At 31.8% G+C, this 21,479-nt stretch overlaps 2 protein-coding genes across 4 annotated transcripts; both read left to right on the top strand.

Moving 5' to 3' along the window:
* LOC109356907 (transcription factor bHLH145-like) lies at positions 1,619-20,725 on the top strand. 3 transcript variants are annotated; one of them, XM_019600537.1, is made up of 2 exons: positions 1,619-1,636; positions 18,899-20,725. In XM_019600537.1, the coding sequence occupies exon 2, from the start codon at positions 18,918-18,920 to the stop codon at positions 20,013-20,015; it is 1,098 nt and encodes a 365-aa protein (XP_019456082.1). In that variant the 5' UTR covers positions 1,619-1,636; positions 18,899-18,917; the 3' UTR covers positions 20,016-20,725. The 3 variants fall into 3 exon arrangements, with proteins under 3 accessions (XP_019456082.1, XP_019456080.1, XP_019456081.1); XM_019600535.1 differs by lacking the exon at positions 1,619-1,636 and adding an exon at positions 18,643-18,771 and having other exon boundaries at positions 18,901-20,725; XM_019600536.1 differs by lacking the exon at positions 1,619-1,636 and adding an exon at positions 18,643-18,771 and having other exon boundaries at positions 18,893-20,725.
* Positions 8,323-8,955, top strand: LOC109356318. The gene has a single exon (XM_019599645.1). The coding sequence runs from the start codon at positions 8,323-8,325 to the stop codon at positions 8,953-8,955; it is 633 nt and encodes a 210-aa protein (XP_019455190.1).

The raw sequence follows: 21,479 nt of genomic DNA, 5'->3' as shown, positions 1-21,479 counted from the left end.
AAGCATAGAGTGCAATTATAAAATGAGCTACAGCTACAGCTGGAAAACATTGTTCTAAAGACAACAGTTTATCAACAAAAAAATCCTTGCCATCAAAAGTAATGAAAAAATAATTTTGAATATTATTTGTAAAAATCAATGTACATCATATATAAAATATTGGGAGAAATTTTAAGTCGTACTTGATATTATTATCATTAAAATATTTGTATCCTTCATAAAAAGACAAATCTGCATTCAAAATAGTGAAATTATAATACGAAACTGTCTTTGTATTCTTTAACTAATGTTGATGACATTGGTTAATCAAACAAAACATGAAAAGATACGAACATAGATCATATAGCACTGTAGTAGCTTAGTATTCGTGCCTGTAAGTTGTCATGTAGTTCATGTCCTGCACCAGTTAAATATCATTTCACAATTTCATAACACATCACTAAGCTAAAGTGGATATGGGAAACCATTTTTTATTTTAAAAAAATAGCACAAAGACTTTGCCCGCACTTTGCACTAAAACCAAAAACAAAATAGTATATATATGGAATAAAGTTTATATAAATGTGTAATATTTATACAACGATAATGTAAATATTTATACACAATTAATATATTATTCATAATTTATTTGTATTATTTTTATTGAAGAGTCAATGATTATTGAAAATTACTAGTAGATAATATAATATAATAATAATATAAAAAACTCTTACGCTCTTTATCTTCATACATATACAATTTATAAATCAATTATTAATAGCTGAATAGGATACTAAGACAGATATCACTTTCATATCTGTAAAATAATGTATAAACTAATATGCAGGATTTATCATTTTTCTTGCCATATAGAGTTTAAAATTTATATACCGACAGTGTAATTTTTTTTACTATCAACACACCATTCACCATTGATTTATATTACTTTTGTTTGAGAATCAATGATGGTTAACGAATCAACGGTGAATAAGTTACTGATAGTGTAAAAAACCTTTACACTATGGATCTATATATATATTAAATCTTACATTATATATATATATATATAGCGTTGACTAATTGGTATGACTATGCAGTGTGGAGTGGGAAATTGAATCTAATTTTAAGCCCTCGCGGTACATTGGAGTTGTACTCCTCCTTCTGCTTCTACTTCTGCTTCTGTTCAAGTCGTTTACCTTTATTCACGCGCAATCAAATCTCCAACTTTCTTATTTACAACATGCCCCTTTCTTCTCATCCATATTTCACTCACTCACTCTAATTCATTTTATTTATTTTTGAGCCAATCTAATTCATTTCCCTCACTTTATAAATAAATCTCACATAAAACTTGTTCACATTGAAATGGGTGAATGTGGAGGGAAAATAAAGAGATATAGAGGCATAGTGAACTACATTTTTGTATTCAGTTAACTCTTAATGTTTATTTTATATTTGTCCATACCACTTAAGAATATTCACTTTAATGGCGAATATTTATCATTAAGAGTTACAAAATAGGAACAAATTCTTAATAAGAATGTGCCCCACACTAATGAACAATATGATAAACGTTTTTAAAATTTTAAGCATTCACCTTGTAGTTGCTTTAAGTAAGAATTGCAAAAGGTTGGAGGAGGTAGTATTTGTTTTTTTCTTCTTCTACCAAGAGTATAATCACACTCTAAGATAAAAAACTAATTCTTTTTGGGATGCGTGATTGTCCCTCTCAACAAGTGTAGTTTCCAAAAATTAAATCATTAACATTTTGATTATCTTGAGAATCTAGCAAAAATCTTATATCACTAGGCCAACTTTATTGGTAAATATGTTTCATTTGTAGGTAGCTAATATCATAGGTAATAATGAATCTTCAAATTTAATAAAATGTATTATTGGTAAAGTTGAATTACTAAAATTCATTATAAATAATAATAAAATAAATAATATAAAATCTTAAAACAATGAAAAATATAATATTTAATTAAAAATAAATTGATCGAAATGCAAGTACTTACAAGTATGTATTGTAATTCTCATCCATTATTTTTGCCATAGCTATTTTTTAAGACCATACTATGGCATGACAAAGAAAAGAGAAGAACTAGAATTTTTTGCAAAAAGTAGCACAAATCAGAAAGCACGCCACTGGTCCTTAACTTCCCTAATAGCCGCTATTGTTTGTACCCACACCAAGTCAGTGACCGTACAAAGGGCTATATATCTTTGAGCCAAGGACAAAAACAAATCGCGTGTGTTAGGTGCATGGGATGATTTAACAATGGTTTGACTCTCCATATATATTGTGGTGATTTCTTTCTTTCTTTGCATCATTGATTCACGAGCCCAAGCGTGCACCAATGCATGCGCCAATAAAATCTACCATACCATAACTCTTGGCCAGATTGCTCAGAGATAAGTATATAGTAGCCAGAACCAACAATAAGCACACTTGTTTTTTCTTTTTCAGTTTTCACGCTCATCTCTTCTCATTTCTCAGGCGTGCCCATCATGCCATGATCCGTTGCGATCAGACACATTGCAGAACATACCCTATGACCAAATTTGAAATTCTATAAATCTCGTTACCTTTTTATTTTTTGAGAGAAAAAAATATATACACTACCAATGTATGGTCTATACAATGTTATTGTATAATCTATCATTTATGTTCAACTATCATTAATTCTTTTAAAAAAATAATATAAATAAAGTGTGAATAATATATTATCTGTTAATAAATTTTTATATTCACATATAGATATTAGAATATGTTTTTTACCTAAAAACAGGTTATGTCTTCCTTGTCACCACGAAAGCCTTCAAATTTTAAAATATTGAATTTTAAATCAAGTCTAGACTATCAACCTCAAAGAATCTGTTAATTTGATCATTTCTGATCAGCCTAATAGACTGAGGCAACTGTTCCAACACGGTATCATCGGGTTGTCCCCTTCTACCCCAAGTATTCCGTGCAGCATTCTGTGTGTCCCTGTTGCTCGCTTCAGAATGAGTCTACTTGTGGATGATGTCATAAATGCTCCTGACGTATCATTTATGTATCTGACACGCTACTTAATGCACCCCTGACATGTTATTTAATGAACATTAGACATACTATTTAATACGTCAATGACTCGCCATCAATGTCAGACAATAAACCACTTATTATGTCGTTGCACATTCAACAGGTCCCCGACAATTCGACAAGAACATATCCGCAGGGTGAACAAGGACGACTAGAGTACATCTTTTGTACCCGTTAAATGCTAGCCAATGACTAGATGTCATCTCAGCATTCCCTAAACTTTATAAACAAAAGATACCATACATGATGTATAATTAATTCTCATTCTCTCATTTATTGTTATATTTATTGCTTCAACTTCTCTCTTATTTACTCTCCTTATCTTTCTACAATACTCAACTGACTTGATCGTCGGAAAACATTTTCAGGTACCTCCCCATGTGAGTCAAGATGACATTCCGATCAGATCCCCTGATCCTTCATCTTCAACCGAATATTCATCATCTACCACTCTGCATCAATTATCGATCATTCTCTCTTAATACCAAAGAATAAATGTTTTAAACTCAAATATCACAATTTATTAGTCATTCTACTTAATATGAATATGACTAGTATTAAATACTAGAAAATTTTCATTACCATGTGAATCAAAGTTAAAACATGACCATCATACAAACTGTTGTTAAATGAGAGATTACATAAGACGGCGTGTTAATTAAAAAGGTTTTCTGAATACGCGTGTGCAACTTTTTCTACGAAAGTTTGCTGTTTCTTACTGTGCAGTAGATTTGGGGGTGGGGTTCTAAGATTTTCTGCCTATTTTTTCAAATTCTTTTTACCTTTTGTATTTCCCCGATAAATTAATTTAATAATGTAGTGACAAACACAGGAGCTATTATTATATTTGAATGCGTACGGTATCCCATCACAACACTCATAGTGGTTTAATTAACTTTTGTAATTCATTTTTACCGTAAAATTGTTCTAAATTTGTGACATTTTTATATATGAATAAGAGTAATGTCATATTTTTTTTTGTATTTATAATTCATTTAAATTATTTGCGATTTCTTAATTTTATGCAATTCTAGTTATGAGATAAATTTGTAGAATTATAACTAATAATTGTTGATAATAAATACTTAGTGATATATATATATATATATATATATATATATATTAGTTACTAGACTAATTTATTACCTATTAAATAACAATAATGAATCCATCCTTACAATTCATTTAAATTATTTGCGATTTCCCAATTTTATGCAATTCTAGTTATGAGATAAATTTGCAGAATTATAACTAATAATTGTTGATAATAAATACTTAATGATTTTATTTATAAGTAATGAAGAAATAATATAATCATTATAACAGTTTTTGAATATATATTACTTAATATCATTGTATTATTTAAATATACAAAACAATCATATTTAAAAATAAGAAATCAATTGTGAGTATATTCTTATATTATATTAATAAGGTCGACGAATCTGGTTGAAAAGTGGAAACTATTACGTTCGTTACAACTAGGGCAGTAAATGTGAATTCAATGAGTGAGTAAAAAATGACAAGTATTTTGTTCAAAAGAGTAATTGTAGGTTTATGAAAATTGTTTGATGCCTAATTTTAAGAATAATTCGGCTTCAACTTTAATGCCTAATTTTAAGGTGACCCACAAAATTAAAAATCTAGACACCAAAAAATATGTTACCAATGAGGATATCATTAGCATTAATAACAATAACTATAATTCTCATTATACTCTATTAACAATTCTCGTGAGAGCATGATCATGTCATTAATGACACTATGATTGAAGGAAATGCCCAATCTTCTTTCATCAAGGCTATTTCAAGTAACAAATTTCACCAAGGCTATTTCATATTTTGAAATTACTAAAGAAGATATTATTAGCATTAATAACAATAAATTTTAATTCTATTATCAATTCTCGTCAGAACCAGAAGTATGGCATTAATGACATCGTGATTGAAAGAAATGCTCAGTGTTCTTTCATTAAGGTTATTTAATATAACAAATAATGGGAAAATAATGAGCGACAATATCAAATTAATATAATAGTAGTCTTATTTTTATTAAAATATTAAAAAAATATGTCATTGATTTGATTTTATTGTGATTATATAATTGATTCCTCTACCTCTGTTTTATTAAAAGCAATAATAAGATATACAAAATTGTGTGCATTATGTTACATATTTGATTTATATTTTGTTTAAATTATTTTTTTATTCTTTAATTTTAGGCAACACTCATTATAAATATATTTTGTTCAGGGTTTAATGTTTTCTTCTACTATTGCAATATTACTTTTACAATATTAAGATAGTAATAATAGGCTTTATAACATAAATAGAATATATATAGTAAAATATTACAGTTGTATAGAAAAATATATTTTCCAAATAATAAAAAGGAATCTTTAATTTATGAGTTATTTTCAAACAATGGTTATTAGCTAAAACATAATCAAATAAATAATATTTAATTATACTATATTTGAATGCTAAAAATATATTCAAATATTTATACACAATGAACATTAATCTAAAATAAAACATAAGCATCCAAGAAATATGCTAAAAAATCCTTATGACTTTATATAGTACTTATAAACGTAATCACAAAAAATATGATGCAAAAAAAAAATTTATATTTATAATTTTATATAGAGAATATAGAGGTGAAATATTATCCAATACAATTTGGATTTTATTTATTGAGTTATTTTAGAATCAAATACTTTTTATAATCATAATTTGAACAAATCAATGCTTATACAAATACATATATAAGTGTTAATATTCTACATATACCCTCAAAAACTAATGTTAATATTGCAAATATATGAATACAAAAATATAATGGTTCAATGATTTATTAATGTTGTAAAATATATGTACATTATTTATATATTGTGTATAAATAAAGAAGTGACCCGTAATGGGTACACTGCTAGTTAACCACTATAACAATGATTAAGTAACCTGAAAGTCTACTATCAATATTAGAATTTGTGTATTTAATAGTTAATAATCAATAGTTTTCCAAGATTAAATTTATATTTAGTTTCTTATGTATTGCCTTGAACAAAACCCTTATCATATATGGCAGGTAAGAGATGCAAAACACATTATATGCCACTATGTATAGTAATTTTTTTCTTCTTGGCATGTTGTAATTATAACATTAAATATCATACTTTTTTTTTCTTAAAAAGTTGATCTTGGTCTGGCTTGAATAGACAGAAATTACTTGTTTCCAAATGTGTCTCATTCTTATCTTGGATAATTTAAAATGTTATTTTTTGTTTTTTTAAAATTTTCTTTCATTCATATGATAATATGTGATTGACTTAAGATATATAACACTATTAGATATATGTCATCTGTCCGCTTGCTACCACATGGGGAAACATGTTTGTCCCGTTTTGATCCTTTAATTGTTTTATAATTTATCGTTTGATTTTTGAAAGTCTTATTTTATGAGCTTATGGTCTAATACGACAATTAAGTTACTATTTCAGATGGACAAATTTGACTTTGTAAACGCTAATTAAAATTGAAAAGTTAAGCCCACTTTAAGCACGAAATAGACTAATAGAGACTTGCTTAATTAGTAGCTAGACCAAGGGTGCAGCTGATGATGCCATTCATTTTGTGCTTTGAAGTGCCAAAGAAATATTATACTAGTGTGGAAGCAGGTTCGCATGGAATTATTAGTGGAATTAAGCACATTTAATGCATGCCCATATTATTGTGAAGAATTGGTCACACGGTGAAACTCGTTAGAAGTCTTTGGTCATTAACACCTGCAAATAATGTGCCCTCCACTACATTTACTGTAAAAGTTTATATATACAATGTTAGTAAAAATTTATATAAAATCACTGTATATTTACAATTTATTTAGATTAATTTTTTTATAAGAGAAAATGAGGTTTAAATATAAATAATGGATGATGTAGTAATAACGTATAAAACTCATAGAATATTATGCATACAATTTTCTCTAATAATAAATGTTTTGTTCTGTCACTGCAAAAATATATCATTCTATATGTTACTTGTTATGTCACTCTTCTATTTCAATAATAAGTGATATATGAAGTGACATAATTTATGAAACAGAAGAATTGAAAAAGTAGTCTAAAACATTTTATTTACTTAATTCCACATTTTTATAGGAAAATATCTATTTTGAAGTTTCTTAACCTCAACACGAAGTTAACAAAAACCCTAATAATAATAACCCTCATATGAGTTCCACAATACATTATATATCCACCAATGCATTAGGCAGTATCCCACGTGTGATAGGAAATTTAAAAAATTGTTTGCTTATTTTAATTAATTACCAGGCATAATTAAACACATCTTATGGAAAAGAATACAGAAAAAGAAAAAGGAAACAAAAATCTCATGCACCATCACTATATCAAACTTTAACTCAACAAAAACAAATACAAATTAATAAAAAAATTGATTTATTGAATTGTTATAATGAATCCATTATGAACCATATTTTGAAAGTCGAGTTAGATAGCCTTATTATCGGTTAGATAGTTTTATAATTCAATTAGTTATTTGCTCAATGCTATAAAAGGAAAGTTAGTTTGCAAATGAAGAATAACTTTTGTTCAATCAATTCTCTTCTCACTCACTGCCATATACATTCCTTCTTCCTCTTTTTTTCACATATGCATCCATAATCCATCTTCTTCTTCTTCTTCCTCTCTATCTACTCTTCTATCTCTGCCATATTTCTTCTTCTTTCACTCACACCAAGTGCATCCTTGCGACTTGGTTATCAAGCAACTTGGAAGCTATTCACAACAATAGTATCAAGAGCTTTGTTCTTTTGTTTTCGATTCTTAGATCTGTGGGAGAAAGAACTCATCTGTGCATCTCCATGGCAAACAACAGTGGCTTCACCATGATATTACCTACATTGGATAGCAAAAACTATGAGAGATGACACATTCAAATGAAGGTATTATTTGGCTATCAAAAAGTGATTGACATAGTTCAAAAAGGATATCAATCAGTGGAGGAGGATGCTACCGAGCCTCAAAGACCCACCTTCTGGAAATGTAAGAAGAAAGATTGCAACACTTTATTCATGATCCATGAATGTGTGGATGAATCTAACTTTGAAAAGATTTCAAGTGCCAAAACAACAAAAGAGGCTTGGGATAATCTTGGAAATGTTATGCTGGTGCAGAGAAGGTAAAGAAAGTTAAGATCCAAACATTGAGAAGGGAGTATGAACTATTGCAAATGAAAGATGGTGACACAATTTCATATTACTTCACCAAAATCAGATCATTGACAAATCTGATGAAAGGATATGGTGAAGTAATGAGGGATCAGTTGGTGGTAGAGAAAGTGTTGAGGACCTTAAACCCCAAGTTTGATCATGTGGTTGTTGCCATAGAAGAGTCTAAGGATCTTGAAGTGTTCAAGATTGAAGAATTGCAAAGTTCATTAGAAGCTCATGACCAAAGAATCAAAGAAATGAACTTAGATAGAAACTCTAGTCAGTCATTCCAAGCACAGTCCAGCAGGAGGTCCTTTGGCCAAGGAAACTTCCAAAAGAAGGTCAAAGGTAGATGGAAGAATGACAAAGGTAAGAACTATGAAGGAGCTAGGCAAGATTCCAACTCCTTCACAGCAAACAAAAGCAATGAACAAGATCAGGTGCTAAGGAGAAATAAGAAGAAGTTTGATAAGAAGAAAGTTCAATATTTTAATTGCAAGAATCTTGGGCACTTTGCATCTGAGTGTAGATTCAAAGCTACTCATGGAAGTGGACCAGAAATTGAAGCTAGATTGGCTCAAAGAGAAGAATCTGAGGAAGAACAGGTCCTACTCATGGTCACATATGAAAAGGAGGTCAATGATGATTGTTAATATCTTGACACTGATTGTTCTAATCGCATGTCAGGCCATAAGGATTGGTTTGAGAGACTTGATGAAAATGCCAAGAGTAGAGTGAAGTTTTCAAACCACAGCTCCACCAATGCTGAAGGAGTTGGAGATATCTCAATCAAGAGGAAAGATGGGAAGAGTGCTAGCATCAAGAATGTCTTGTATGTTCCAAAGATGAAAAGTAACTTGCTTAGCCTTGGTCAACTACTTGAGAAAGGGTATGAAATGACTATGGCAGACAAGTTATTGAATGTATATGACTGTGATAAGAATATGATCTTGAGAGTTCCACTATTCAAAAACAGAACTTTCAAGATTGGGATTCAAGTGAACAATCACAAGTGCTTGTTGTCCAAGGCAGCTCACGAGAACTGGATTTGGCACCAGAGGTATGGCCATTTGAGTTTTAAAAGCCTTGAGCTTCTGAGTAGAAAGGGAATTGTGACTGGATTACCATCAATTAGTAGTCCTAGTGAACTGTGTGATGAGTGTTTGTCAAGTAATCAAACTAGGAACAGTTTTGTGTCACATGTACCAACCAAATCAACAAAGTCACACGAATTGATCTACTTAGATGTATGTGGACCCTTTGAAGAAAACTCATTGGGAGACATCAAAGTATTTTGTGACTTTTACATATGACTTCACAAGGAAGACTTGGGTTTATCTGATCAAAAGAAACAGTGAGGTATTCACTGTCTTTATCAACTTTAAAGCTCAAGTAGAAAGACAGAGTGGACAAAAATTGACGACTCTAAGAACTGATGGAGGAGGAGAATACATGTCAAGTGAATTGAGAGAGTTCTGTGCCAAAGAAGGACTGGTTCATGAAATAATTGCTCCCTATACTCCACAACACAATAGCACTGCAGAAAGAAAGAACAGAACCATCCTTAACATAACAAGAAGCATGCTTAGAACAAAGTCTATGCCAAAGAGATTTTAGGGTGAAGTTGTTTCAATAGCAGTGTATATCATGAATATGAGTCCTACAATAAGGGTAGGTGATTATACTCCTGAATAAGCTTGGCCAGGATCAAAACCAAGGGTGGATCACTTCAGAGTGTTTGGCTCGATTTGTTATGTTCATGTTCCTGAAGTTCAAAGGAAGAAGCTGGATGACAGAAGCAAGAAACTTGTGTTGCTTGGGTACAACCATACATGAGCATATAGGGTCTATGATCCACTAAATCAAAATATAATGTTGATTAGAGATGTGAAAGTTGATGAAACACAAGGCTAGAATTGGAGTGGAACAAGCACTGACTCAGAAAGACACACAATGATGCAGTTTGATGAAGACTTAGTAGAATGAGAACCATTGCTTGTTGATCAACCATCTGCTGTAGAAAGTCAAAACCAAATAAGACCACAAAGAGCTAGACAAGCACGATCAAGGTTGGGTGACTATGAAGTCTTTCCAGACTCAGAAATCACTGCTGAAGGGGAACTGGTGCACATGGCTATCTTGGCTGAAATGGAACCAGTAAACTTTGAAGATGTAGTCAAGCAGGGTCACTAGCTTGATGCTATGTAGGAAGAACTTATGTCAAATGAGAAGAACATGACTTGGGAGCTTACTCAATTACTAAGAGGAAATAAGGCTATTGATGCAAGGTGGGTTTATAAGGTAAAGATAAATCCAAAAGGAGAAGTGACCAAGTACAAGGCTAGGCTTGTAGCAAAGGGCTTCCTTCAAAAACAGGGCCTAGACTATGATGAAGTCTTTGCCCCTGTTGCAAGAACGGAAACCATAAGACTGGTGGTGTCATTGACAAGCTATAAGGGTTGGTGTATTAACAAATGGATGTCAAGTCAACATTCTTGAATGTCCAATTAGAAGAAGAAGTGTATGTTACTCAGCCACCTGGGTTTGAGGTAGCAGGGACTAAAAGCTTGGTATACAGGTTGTATAAAGCTCTGTATGGCCTCAAGCAAGCACCAAGGGTCTGGAACAAGAGAATTGATGGTTTTTTGTTGAAGCTTGGTTTCTCAAAATGCACAGCTGAATATGGTGTGTACATAAGAGGTGTAGAGTTGAATTGATTGCTAATAGTTTGTCTATATGTAGATGATCTATTAGTAACAGACAACAATATTGGTGAAATCAACTCATTCAAGCAAGACATGAAGAATGAGTTTGACATGAGTGATCTAGGAAACTTGTCCTATTTCCTAAGGATAGAATTTACCAAAATAAAAAAGGGGGTTGTCATACATCAGAAGAAGTATATTGTTGATGTCTTGGAAAGATTCAACATGAAATGATGTAATTCTGTTTCAACACCTGTTGAATCAGGAAGCTCAATACTTGAAGATGAATAAATTGCAGAAAAACCATCTACAGACAAATGATTGGATACCTAAGATATATATGCAACACTAGACCTGATATTGCATATGGTGTAGGGTTGGTTAGCAGGTTTATGGAGGCACCAAAGAGATGTCATCTCTTAGCAACAAAAAGATTGCTCAGATATGTCAAAGGAACAATGGATTTTGGCTTGTTATTACCAAATAGAATCAGCAGCCTTGGTCATGACATAATTGGCTTTAGTGATGTTGATTGGTGTGGTGATAAGCAAGATAGGTAAAGCACAACATGATACTTGTTTATGCTTGGTAATTCTCCAATTTCATGGTGTTCAAAGAAGCAAGATGTGGTTGCTCTGTCCTCTTGTGAAGTAGAATATGTAGCAACATGTATGGCAACTTGTCAAAGCCTTTGGTTAGATACCTTGTTGGCAGAATTAAAGCTGAAGAAAGAAGATGACAACTCATTGCTAATGGTTGATAACAAGTCAGCTATACATCTTGCCAAGAATCCAGTGGCACATGGTAGAAGCAAGCACATTGAAACTAGATTTCATTTTCCAAGGGACCAAGTAAGCAATGGGAGATTGAAGATAGTTTTCTGCAAAAGTGAAGAACAACTTGCTGACATTTTTACCAAACCATTGAAGAATGAGAGATTTGAAAAACTCAGGTCGAAGATAGGGATTCTAAGACTGAATGAAAACTGGATTAAGGAGGAGTGTTAGATAGTTTTATAATTTAGTTAGTTAGTTGCTCAATGCTATAAAAAGAAAGTTAGTTTGTAAATGAAGAATTTTGGTTAAGCTTATATTTTGGTTAATCGAAACAAAGCAATGTGTCCAAGAAATATGATAGTGCTTGGAACATGCATCTAATGCATCATAGTCGATTGTGTACTAACGAAAAAGACAGTGTTAGGAACATGCCTCTATAGAATTGCATAGTTGGTTACAAATGGAATTATGGAACCACTATTGTGGGTTGACATACAAAAATGTTGGATGGGTTCTTAGTGCGTATCAATGTAACCAAATTGGTGCTGGCATAATTAAAAGCACCCTTGTACTCCAATATTTCAAAAACCACATGATTCTTCACAAAGAGGAAACTCTACCACCACTTCAATGCTTGGCTCATGGTGCAAAGATATTGCCTTCAACATCAAATGTTTAATATTATTACCTTGTTATGGCTCCTTCCTTTTCTATTGCCATCTAAGGGACACATGTATAAGCACAAATGTTCAAGAATTACTACTATGTTGATCTCCAACTTAAACAAAGATAGATGCTTTCAAAATAGAAAACCTTTGCAATTTATAAAACCTTTACTTTTACTATATAAAAATAGATAGCTAGATATGTAAATATACAAATGCCGCGAAAAATATATGCATAATATCTTAATCTAACTCTTTATTTATTTAATTTGAAGTTCATAAAAAAAGAAACCATTGAAATATGAAATCATCATGGAAGGGCATAAATGCTTGTTACACGTGTACTGGAGGTGGAAATTTTATGTAACCAAAACTAATTTCTTAATCTAACTCTTTATTCTTTAACAAGCTTCCTTACTTACGCATTAAAGACAAAATGATGAAAATGTTACTTTTTTAAAACATATTAGGAGGGGTCATTGAAAGTTGTAATCAACTTTCTTTATTCTTTGGAGGGAAAGAAAATGTTGACATTAAAAAAAGGTTTGGGTGGGATAAAAGTCTAAGAAAGAGGGTGGTGTTTAGCATATAATAAGAAAAAAACTCATGGGTATGAATTCCCCTTTCCTTTTGGTCTAAGTGCTTAATTTTGCATTGGTTTGTGTAGTGGTATTTTAAAAAAGAACAACCTTCTCCATTACCGGAGAGATAAGCTATTGATTTTGAACTTAGTTCCAAAAAGAGAAATATTACATTATTATATTTTAAAAAATAAAAATGTCACATTATATTGATTCTTTCTTTACTTTCGATGTACTGAGAATCCTAACCGTTTAAAAAAAACTCGCAAAGCTTTTAATTAATGGAGTGGTGAATGGAGAGAGCGTTGTTATAGCTTTGTAAACGTGGATGTTTTTGTTGGAGAATCCACAACAAATGGCTCCAAGCTCATGTTCCACACCATCCCCCACCAAACTCTAATGCATGCATCTTAGTGTACAATGCCCATTCCAAAAAGCAAAATACTTCTACCTTAATGGAAATTGATCGAGTCATTTTAATTCATTATGACTTTGAGTGATTTGTATGAAAATTGTACTATTTAGATTTAAATTTTTAGAATTAGAATTTAAGTTGTTCGATTATTAATAAACGGTATAGATGAACTAAAGTAATGTGACTTTACTATTTTAAAGGCATTAAATCATTCTCCAATCTTTGCCCCGTTCTTTCCTCGCATTATGTGTATTTGTGATAGGAAAGGAGGCTTAATTTTATTAGGGCAAAAATAGGTCAAGTTGGGGAAATTTTAAAATATAGGAGTCAAATATTAGCATTTACATATATAGATAATATTTTGAAGAATATAGGTTGAGAAGTAGTGTAACACATCACGTCACATACTCCATTATTGTTCTAAATTGATTTAAATAACTATTATTTTCACATTTCTAATTAGTTTTAAAATGAAATTTTAACATATGAATTATTAAAGTCATGAACTAACTTCCCTTCTATTGTCATGTGTCAAAATTTATCCTTATGTCACGTTTTGTAAATAAACTATTGTATAATCTAACTACCTGGAAGTGATTTTGGATATAAGTAATATTTCATGTTATCATATCAAAATGGTTGGAATAATTGTTACAATACATGTCATTTTCAACTAGTATAGCAATTGAATCTTAACAATATTATATTTAAATGTTTAAAATTATAATTTATATTTAACCTATTTTATAAAGAGTTTAATATATGTGGACTATTAGTATAAAGTTTTTACTTTGATAGCACATCATTCACTATTGTTTTAGATTATTTTTGTTTGACAATCATTGATAACTAATATATGAATGGTGAATGATATGTTGATAGTATAAAAAACAGTTATAATATTACTGTATTTGTTTTTGTTTTTTACATGTATCTTTACACTAGAGGCAATCATATTTCATCCGGGAATATCCACAGGCAGATGAGACTAACTCTCCCAGCGGATATTTTTTCAATCACAAGACTTGAAACTGAAACACTGCTTAAGGAGAATCAATCATGTATCGCTTGAACCAAAGGCGTGACAAACTGGGTTATGAAGTCATATACATATATAACTAGGCATGGTTTAAATTATGGATAAAAGGTGAGAAAAATAATATTCAAAAGGGAGGTCTGCACATGCCAACCCCTCGTCTAAGTATTCTTCCCAAATTTTAATATAAGCAAATTTAGATTTATGTGTAGTGGTATAAAATATAAGTAAGTTTTAAAACCATGTTGGCGTCACATTATTGAAAAAGTTTTAGGAAGAAGGAAAATAAAAAAGGATAGACATTATGCTAAAATCCAATATAAATACTTCACTATTACATTATTAAATAATCCCCCCCTCTAATCGGCTGAATTGGCATTATACTCAACATTGGTTAGAATATTTAAAGAAATGTTGTGATAAAGTAACCATGATGATTAAATAACACACAGACGTGCTAAAGAATTGGTCTATATTAATTAATTAACTCATACACCAAAGGTGGAGTAGTTATTTAATTGTAAAAGGAATTGATGCTTTTGAATATATGTGGTGTAACTGTGTTTGTGCCACCAAAAGGGAAGACCCAATAGGATTGGGATGAAAGGAAATAAGTTAATTAGGCTCATTGATTGTTCCCTTCACTCCAAACAAAGAGGGTTATATCTGTGCATAAAATCACTTTCAGGTGATAAAATCATGGCTTGCGCAGTATCCTTTCTATTTTCTTATTGGGGGAGACCATACTTGTTTATTTTAGAAGACATCGATGTCACAGTGTGTTCCATTTATGTCCTACTATACAGAAAATGAATGATATTAATTAATATTCTTTAACCAATGAAAAATAGTATTATGAAGTAAATCATAATATGAGACAACGATATATAAAAAATATATTTTATTTAATCAATAAGGATATAAGTATATAGTGTCTTTCACTTATCTTACTTTCACTCTTAATCTCTTGTACTAAGTGTCCTCCAATTCTGGCTTATATAATTTCTCAGTCACGACACATTTGGAGCACTCACCTACACTATTCATATAACATAAAGTAAATCAAATTTTATTCTTACTTGGGCTCTACTACTTATTTATATTTAGTTCTTCCACTAATCTTTTTAACGAATTTTATTGTAATGACTACTTTAAAATTAGAGACAAATAATCAACGTATAAGTATTAAGACTGAAACAATTAACTGGATCACACTTAAGAAATTAAAACTGCATCAGAATAAATATTAATCTCATACAAGAAACACTTTAATCAAAGTCCATATTTTGTTTTAACCATGTTGTACAACATTCCATTAACTAGTATGTTTCTCTGGAGAGTGTTTATAGCTCATTGAACTTCAATGTTTATGTATCTATCGCAACCCTGTTTTGCCTCTAAATAGATATTTTTTCATATTTATCTCACCCTTTGTCTTCAATGCCTCTACTTTTTTCTCTCAATCTTGTTTTTCCCTTATTCAACATGTCAATATTCATGTATAAATTGTGATGTGTAACCAAGTGTATCTACTATTTCCTTCACTGCATTCAACTTTGTTTCCTTTCTCCTTATTTGACCTATTCAACGTTTCATAAAAGGCAATGTTGGATTGCATTTGCCACTAGTTTGGGTTGTTAGGTTGGACGATTATGTGCCCCAAACTCGGAACTCTTCGTTCTCTCTGAGGAATCTTGAGATTTACCACCTAGTCATTTCAATTATATTCCATGTAAATTTCTCTCTTATCTTGGCAGTAGTATTCCTTTGCATTCTCCACAATGTCATAGTTAGAGCTATCACTTATCCTGTTTTCTGAAACTTGCTCTCAAAACCTTATTCAATTTATGTGAGTAAGGTTTTAAATGGATTTAACTCGCTTGATCCCAAATTTTTTTGGGTGATATTTTGTCATATGAAAGTGTTACCTTATTTGAAAAATATTGAGATTTTTGCTCGACTCCAAGAACATAGACCTTCAAAATGTTTATATATGATTGAATGAGAACTTTATCTTCCTCGGGAAAGAATCTTTATTTAAGCTTCACCTTCTTATGCCTAACATAACCTCCTCTCACATCAAAGTTCATAGTGGAAACTTTGAGCCTTTTTCGCTTGTAATGTGAAACAATGGCAACGGCGTTGATTATAATTGTATCTAAACTATGATTTCATAGATTATGGTTATTATAAGATATTCCAATTTAATGCGGTTAAACCAAAATCTAAGTCATCCAAAATAATATAAATAATTATGTGATTATCGATTAAGATCAATACATCATATCATTTAATTTCTCTAGGAGCAAATATGCTATCATTTTATATATGGTCACTTTGTGCATTAAAGTTAAAGGTTAAATTTATCAAATATTTTTCTAACCAATTACGACTGAAGTTACATAAATTGTTAAATTAAATTTATCAAGTTCCACTTAATATTTTGCTTGCACTAATGAGCCCTCCTCACCCCTCACGCACGGGCAGATATGAATTAACCAACTTCCCACAACACAACACTCATAATTATTTTGCATCCCCACCATTATTAATTGAATAAATTATTAATTTAAAAGTTGAATCAAGGGTATATGTGTCAATACATGCTCTATATAATTCAACTCCCTGTTCTCTCTACTTCGTCACTCAGTTCCCACTTCCGACATTGACTTTTCCCAAATAACGCTTCTTCTCAATTGCATCCATTCTCTCTCTAACAATTACATTTTCAGATTCACTTGTAAGTTTTTTTTTTTTATTTATAATTTTTTTCATTTGTGTGTTCTTGTTTCTCTCAATATGTTTTTTTTCAGTGAATCTGTATGTTAGTTTTATCTATATTTATGTTTATCGTATGTATATATATATATATGTGTGTGTCTGTTTTATATTTCTTCAAACTTGGTTCTCAGTACAATTATAAATTGGTGGTTGAACTGGTCTAGTTTTTGGAGATCTTCAATTCTGCATCTGAATATCATTCATTTTATGTAGTCTCTTCGAAAATTTGTTTCCTTTATAGTCTCCAAAAGTAAATAAAATTAACTAATTGTTGTTTTCATTTTCTACCTTGGTGCTCTGCAATATTTGTGTATGACTTTCAACAAAGTTACATAATTTCTTGTTGTAACATGTCATTTTTTCAACCTCGTTTCTTAATTAATTATTTTCCATGTTAGTGAAAATATATAGCTTAGATGAGTTGAATCCCAGTAATTAAAAGGTTTTATTTTCCAAATACGATTTAAAAAAGCAAAAGAAATGATTTTTAGCTTAATTTTTGTGTGTTGGTTTGATTTTGAACGGAATCAAGTTATAAACATGTGCTAATTTTTAGATCTGTGATGTCAAAATTGTTTGCAGGTGCTAAACTGGTTTTTTGGGTGAAAGAGTAATAGTGGTGTGGATAAGAATCAAGGATAAAGTATACTGCAGCATGCGGTGGTTGCTTACTCTCTCAGTTGATGTATACTGCAAAGTTATTTCTTTGAACCTCTATTGCAAAGTCATTCTGTAACTCTAACTTTCAAACCCTCTTATCAATTCTTCTGATTCTTCTTTCACTTCTTACCTCTCAAAAATGGGTTCTAGTTTCTTTGTTATTGTTCCTTGTTATGTCCGTCAGATCAGCTGAATTATACTACCCATCATCGTTTCAAGATCTTGTTTTCAACTTGGACTAGTTTATTTCCTCTTTGTAATCTCTTGGTTGTTTTTCTCTCTCCCTTCTTCTAGGATTAGTAGTAGCTTTCTCATTAGTATTTGTACTTTGTGTTACACAATTCATCAAAACTTGTTCCTTTGCTGTGGGGGTGTTCATATTAATTATCTTCTTCGAGAACATTGTAGTTCTTCGATTTTGTAAGGTTGGAAAGTAGTTATGGTGTGTGCAGCGAGTCAAACCAGATTTCGGGCTTTGAAACATGAAAATGGTACACCAGGGAGCTCCACCATAATAGTTAGAGTTATCGCATGTTTTCAACCTCTCAGAGAATGCCAGGTATGTCATACCAAGGATTCAGGAAAATGATCATATTGTTCTTTGTGTTTGTTTATTCATAATCTCTTATGATCTTAAGAAGATATCTATTAACTCCTAATAATTTGTTTGGTGTGTATAATGCAGGCTGAATATTTCCGTCAGTTGCTCAAACCTGTTACGTAGATTAGTTTTTGCCTTGCTCTTTTTGGGTTAAATTGGTGGTTTTAGTTGTTTTACTTGTTGGTGAAAGGAAGTTTTACTTGTTGGTGAAGGAGAAGTTTACGAGTTCTGATAATCGTTTTTATTCAGGTATACTATATTGCATTCTTAATATATCATTCGATTCATTCATTGAGTTTTGCTTGTCTCTACTATTGTATTTTTTATTGTTAGTTCATTATTTGTTAATTTGATGGTGTATGTTTGTAAGTTCTGTAGGTGATTGTTCTGGTTGAATGGAAGAAGATTTTGGATCCTGGATGCCCCAGATGCAATTTGATTGGCAATCACCCAATTTGAGTCCCTTTGGTGCTCCCCTTGATTCGGGGAAGCAGAATGGTGTTTCTAATGCCATAAACTCTGGCATTAATAATGGCACAATAAATGTGACTATGCCAGCTTATATGTCCTCTGCCTTACCTCACTTGCAGTTTGGACATTCGAATGAGCCTCACGGATGGTTTTATTGTTTGCCTCGCTTTCGACAAGCATTTACCCCGGCTCCAAACCTTACTACTGAGGAGAAACTCCGTGCTGGTCATGTGAAAGGTTTTGAAGAGGAAATTAGACCCAATGTGGAATCAGGCTTCCTGCAGAAGCAATTCTTGGTCATTGACCAAACGGCTGATCGAACAACTCTCATTTATAGTTCCAGATTTGGGAATCCTGCTGAGTGCCTTGCTTCTTGGGATTCAAGACTGCATGGTTCTAACAATTTGAATGAGAAGGAGCCTTTAAGAAGAGATTTGAATCATGTGGCTGGACCAACTTTTGTCGATAAAGTTGATGAAAATCAGGGAATTGACATTGAAAGCGAGATGCATGAAGACACAGAAGAAATCAATGCATTGCTTTACTCAGACAGCGATGGTTACTCTACTGAGGACGATGAGGTTACTAGCACTGGGCATTCGCCGAGTACCATGACCACTCATGATAACCAAGAACCCTATTGCGCAACATCCAAAGAAGAAGTTGCTAGCTCCACCGGAAGATCAAAGAAGCGGAAGCTACACAATGGTGCTTATGATGATGACATTCAGTTCATGGACACTGCCGGTTCTCAGATTCGGAACAGAACCTTTGACACGGGAGATGATGATGCGGAATCAAGATGCTCTAATAGCAACAATATTGAAGGGTTAGGTGAAATGGGTTCTTTGTCAGGCAATAAAAAGATGAGAAAGGATAAGATACAAGATATTCTAAGCATTCTCCAGAGCATGATTCCTGGTGGGAAGGACAAGGATCCAGTCGATCTCATCGACGAAGCTATACATTGCTTAAAATCCTTGAAACTCAAGGCTAAAGCTCTTGGACTAGATGCCCTATAAATCTGAGAATACTTATCCATCTATGTTACTGTTTATCACTTATCAATAAGTTATGTTTTGAGTTCTGGTTTGTGAAATAAACAAGGTGAAGTGGTATGCGAGTTCATCATATAAGGGTGTTTTCACATCTTATCCATGTGTGAATTGCCAAATCTGAATACTGAAAAGTGTTGAACTCCACACCCTAAGCCCTTGCCAGTGTGATTTATCTTTTGTGTGTAAAGAAAGAGGAAGGGTTTCAGCATATCATGGAGCAATAAATAAAGGAAGTGTGAAACATCATTAGTCCATGTCTTAGGGGTAAGAGAAAGTAACATTCAGCAGTGGCATGAGATATATGAGCTGTGTTTTGAATGAGAAGACTAATTGTTGTTTCAAAAAGGTACCTGAAAATGACAGGGCACGCTTCTTTACTGTTATGGAGCCCACACTCACTCTCACTTTTTGTATCCTTGTCATGTTCAATCCTTTGTGGGTTTGCCTTTACTGGAGCCCACATAACTCTGATATTGGTGAACTATGTTATGTTTAGTGCTATTATTATGGGGCTTCTGTTGTGTGAATTGGAATTGGTGTATGCACTTATTAATGGAATTCATTATATCTTGGTTGGATGTAATTCAATGTGGTGGTTGTTACTCTTGTCCTTTTGCTTCTGTAGCTAAGTCGCATGCACGCATTTAATGTATGAGAAAGTGATGTGTTTTTAATTTGTACTTCCATATATCTTCAAGTTTTATTTTTAATTTAAAATTTATCTACATAATTCTTTTGCAGTTAATCATATGTATCCTCTTGTCTTCAGAGTAACTAATAATTTGTTTTCAACATATGTGATTATCTCTGAGTATTTATAACATGTTTTGAATATTAACCTTAGATACAAAGGCTGATGATGACAGGAGTAGGTGGTATATATATATATATATTTGATGTTTATGAAATATCTAATATTTAATAATACATGTATTCTTAAGAAAAATTATCATATGAATGAAGTTTAACTCATTAAAGAACACTTTAATGAAGATACTGTTTTCTTTTATATTAAAATGTTATTTTAAAACTGTGAATAATTAAAGTCGATAAATTTTAATTAAACTTAGGTACATCTCCTAAACATTTAATTAAGGTTTGGCACTACTTATATACTATCCACGATGATTTAAGGAGGTTTAGCCAGTAGAATTTGTTATTGTTTATTTGGATGACGATACCTATGTTTATGAAATATATGACAAGTATTCTCTCTCCATTAACTTGGTGGAGTAATAAGGGCTAGCTAGGGTATCACGCGCGTAGAATTATTAGCAAGGATGATGCAAATGTGTGCATGAGAGAGAGACATGGCGTGGGTTTGGTGAGTAGTCAATAGTCATTGGTGGGTATCAAATAAAAGAGAATCTTTGCACAGTCATTTATTGAAGACTTATTATTGATCTTCTACGCTGCAAAGGAAGCATG

Source organism: Lupinus angustifolius, chromosome LG09, assembly GCF_001865875.1.
Source record: "Lupinus angustifolius cultivar Tanjil chromosome LG09, LupAngTanjil_v1.0, whole genome shotgun sequence".
In the NCBI taxonomy this organism is placed as follows: Eukaryota; Viridiplantae; Streptophyta; class Magnoliopsida; order Fabales; family Fabaceae; genus Lupinus; species Lupinus angustifolius.
The sequence above is the reverse complement of the archived record's forward strand: the minus strand, read 5'-3'. Positions and strand labels throughout refer to the sequence as shown.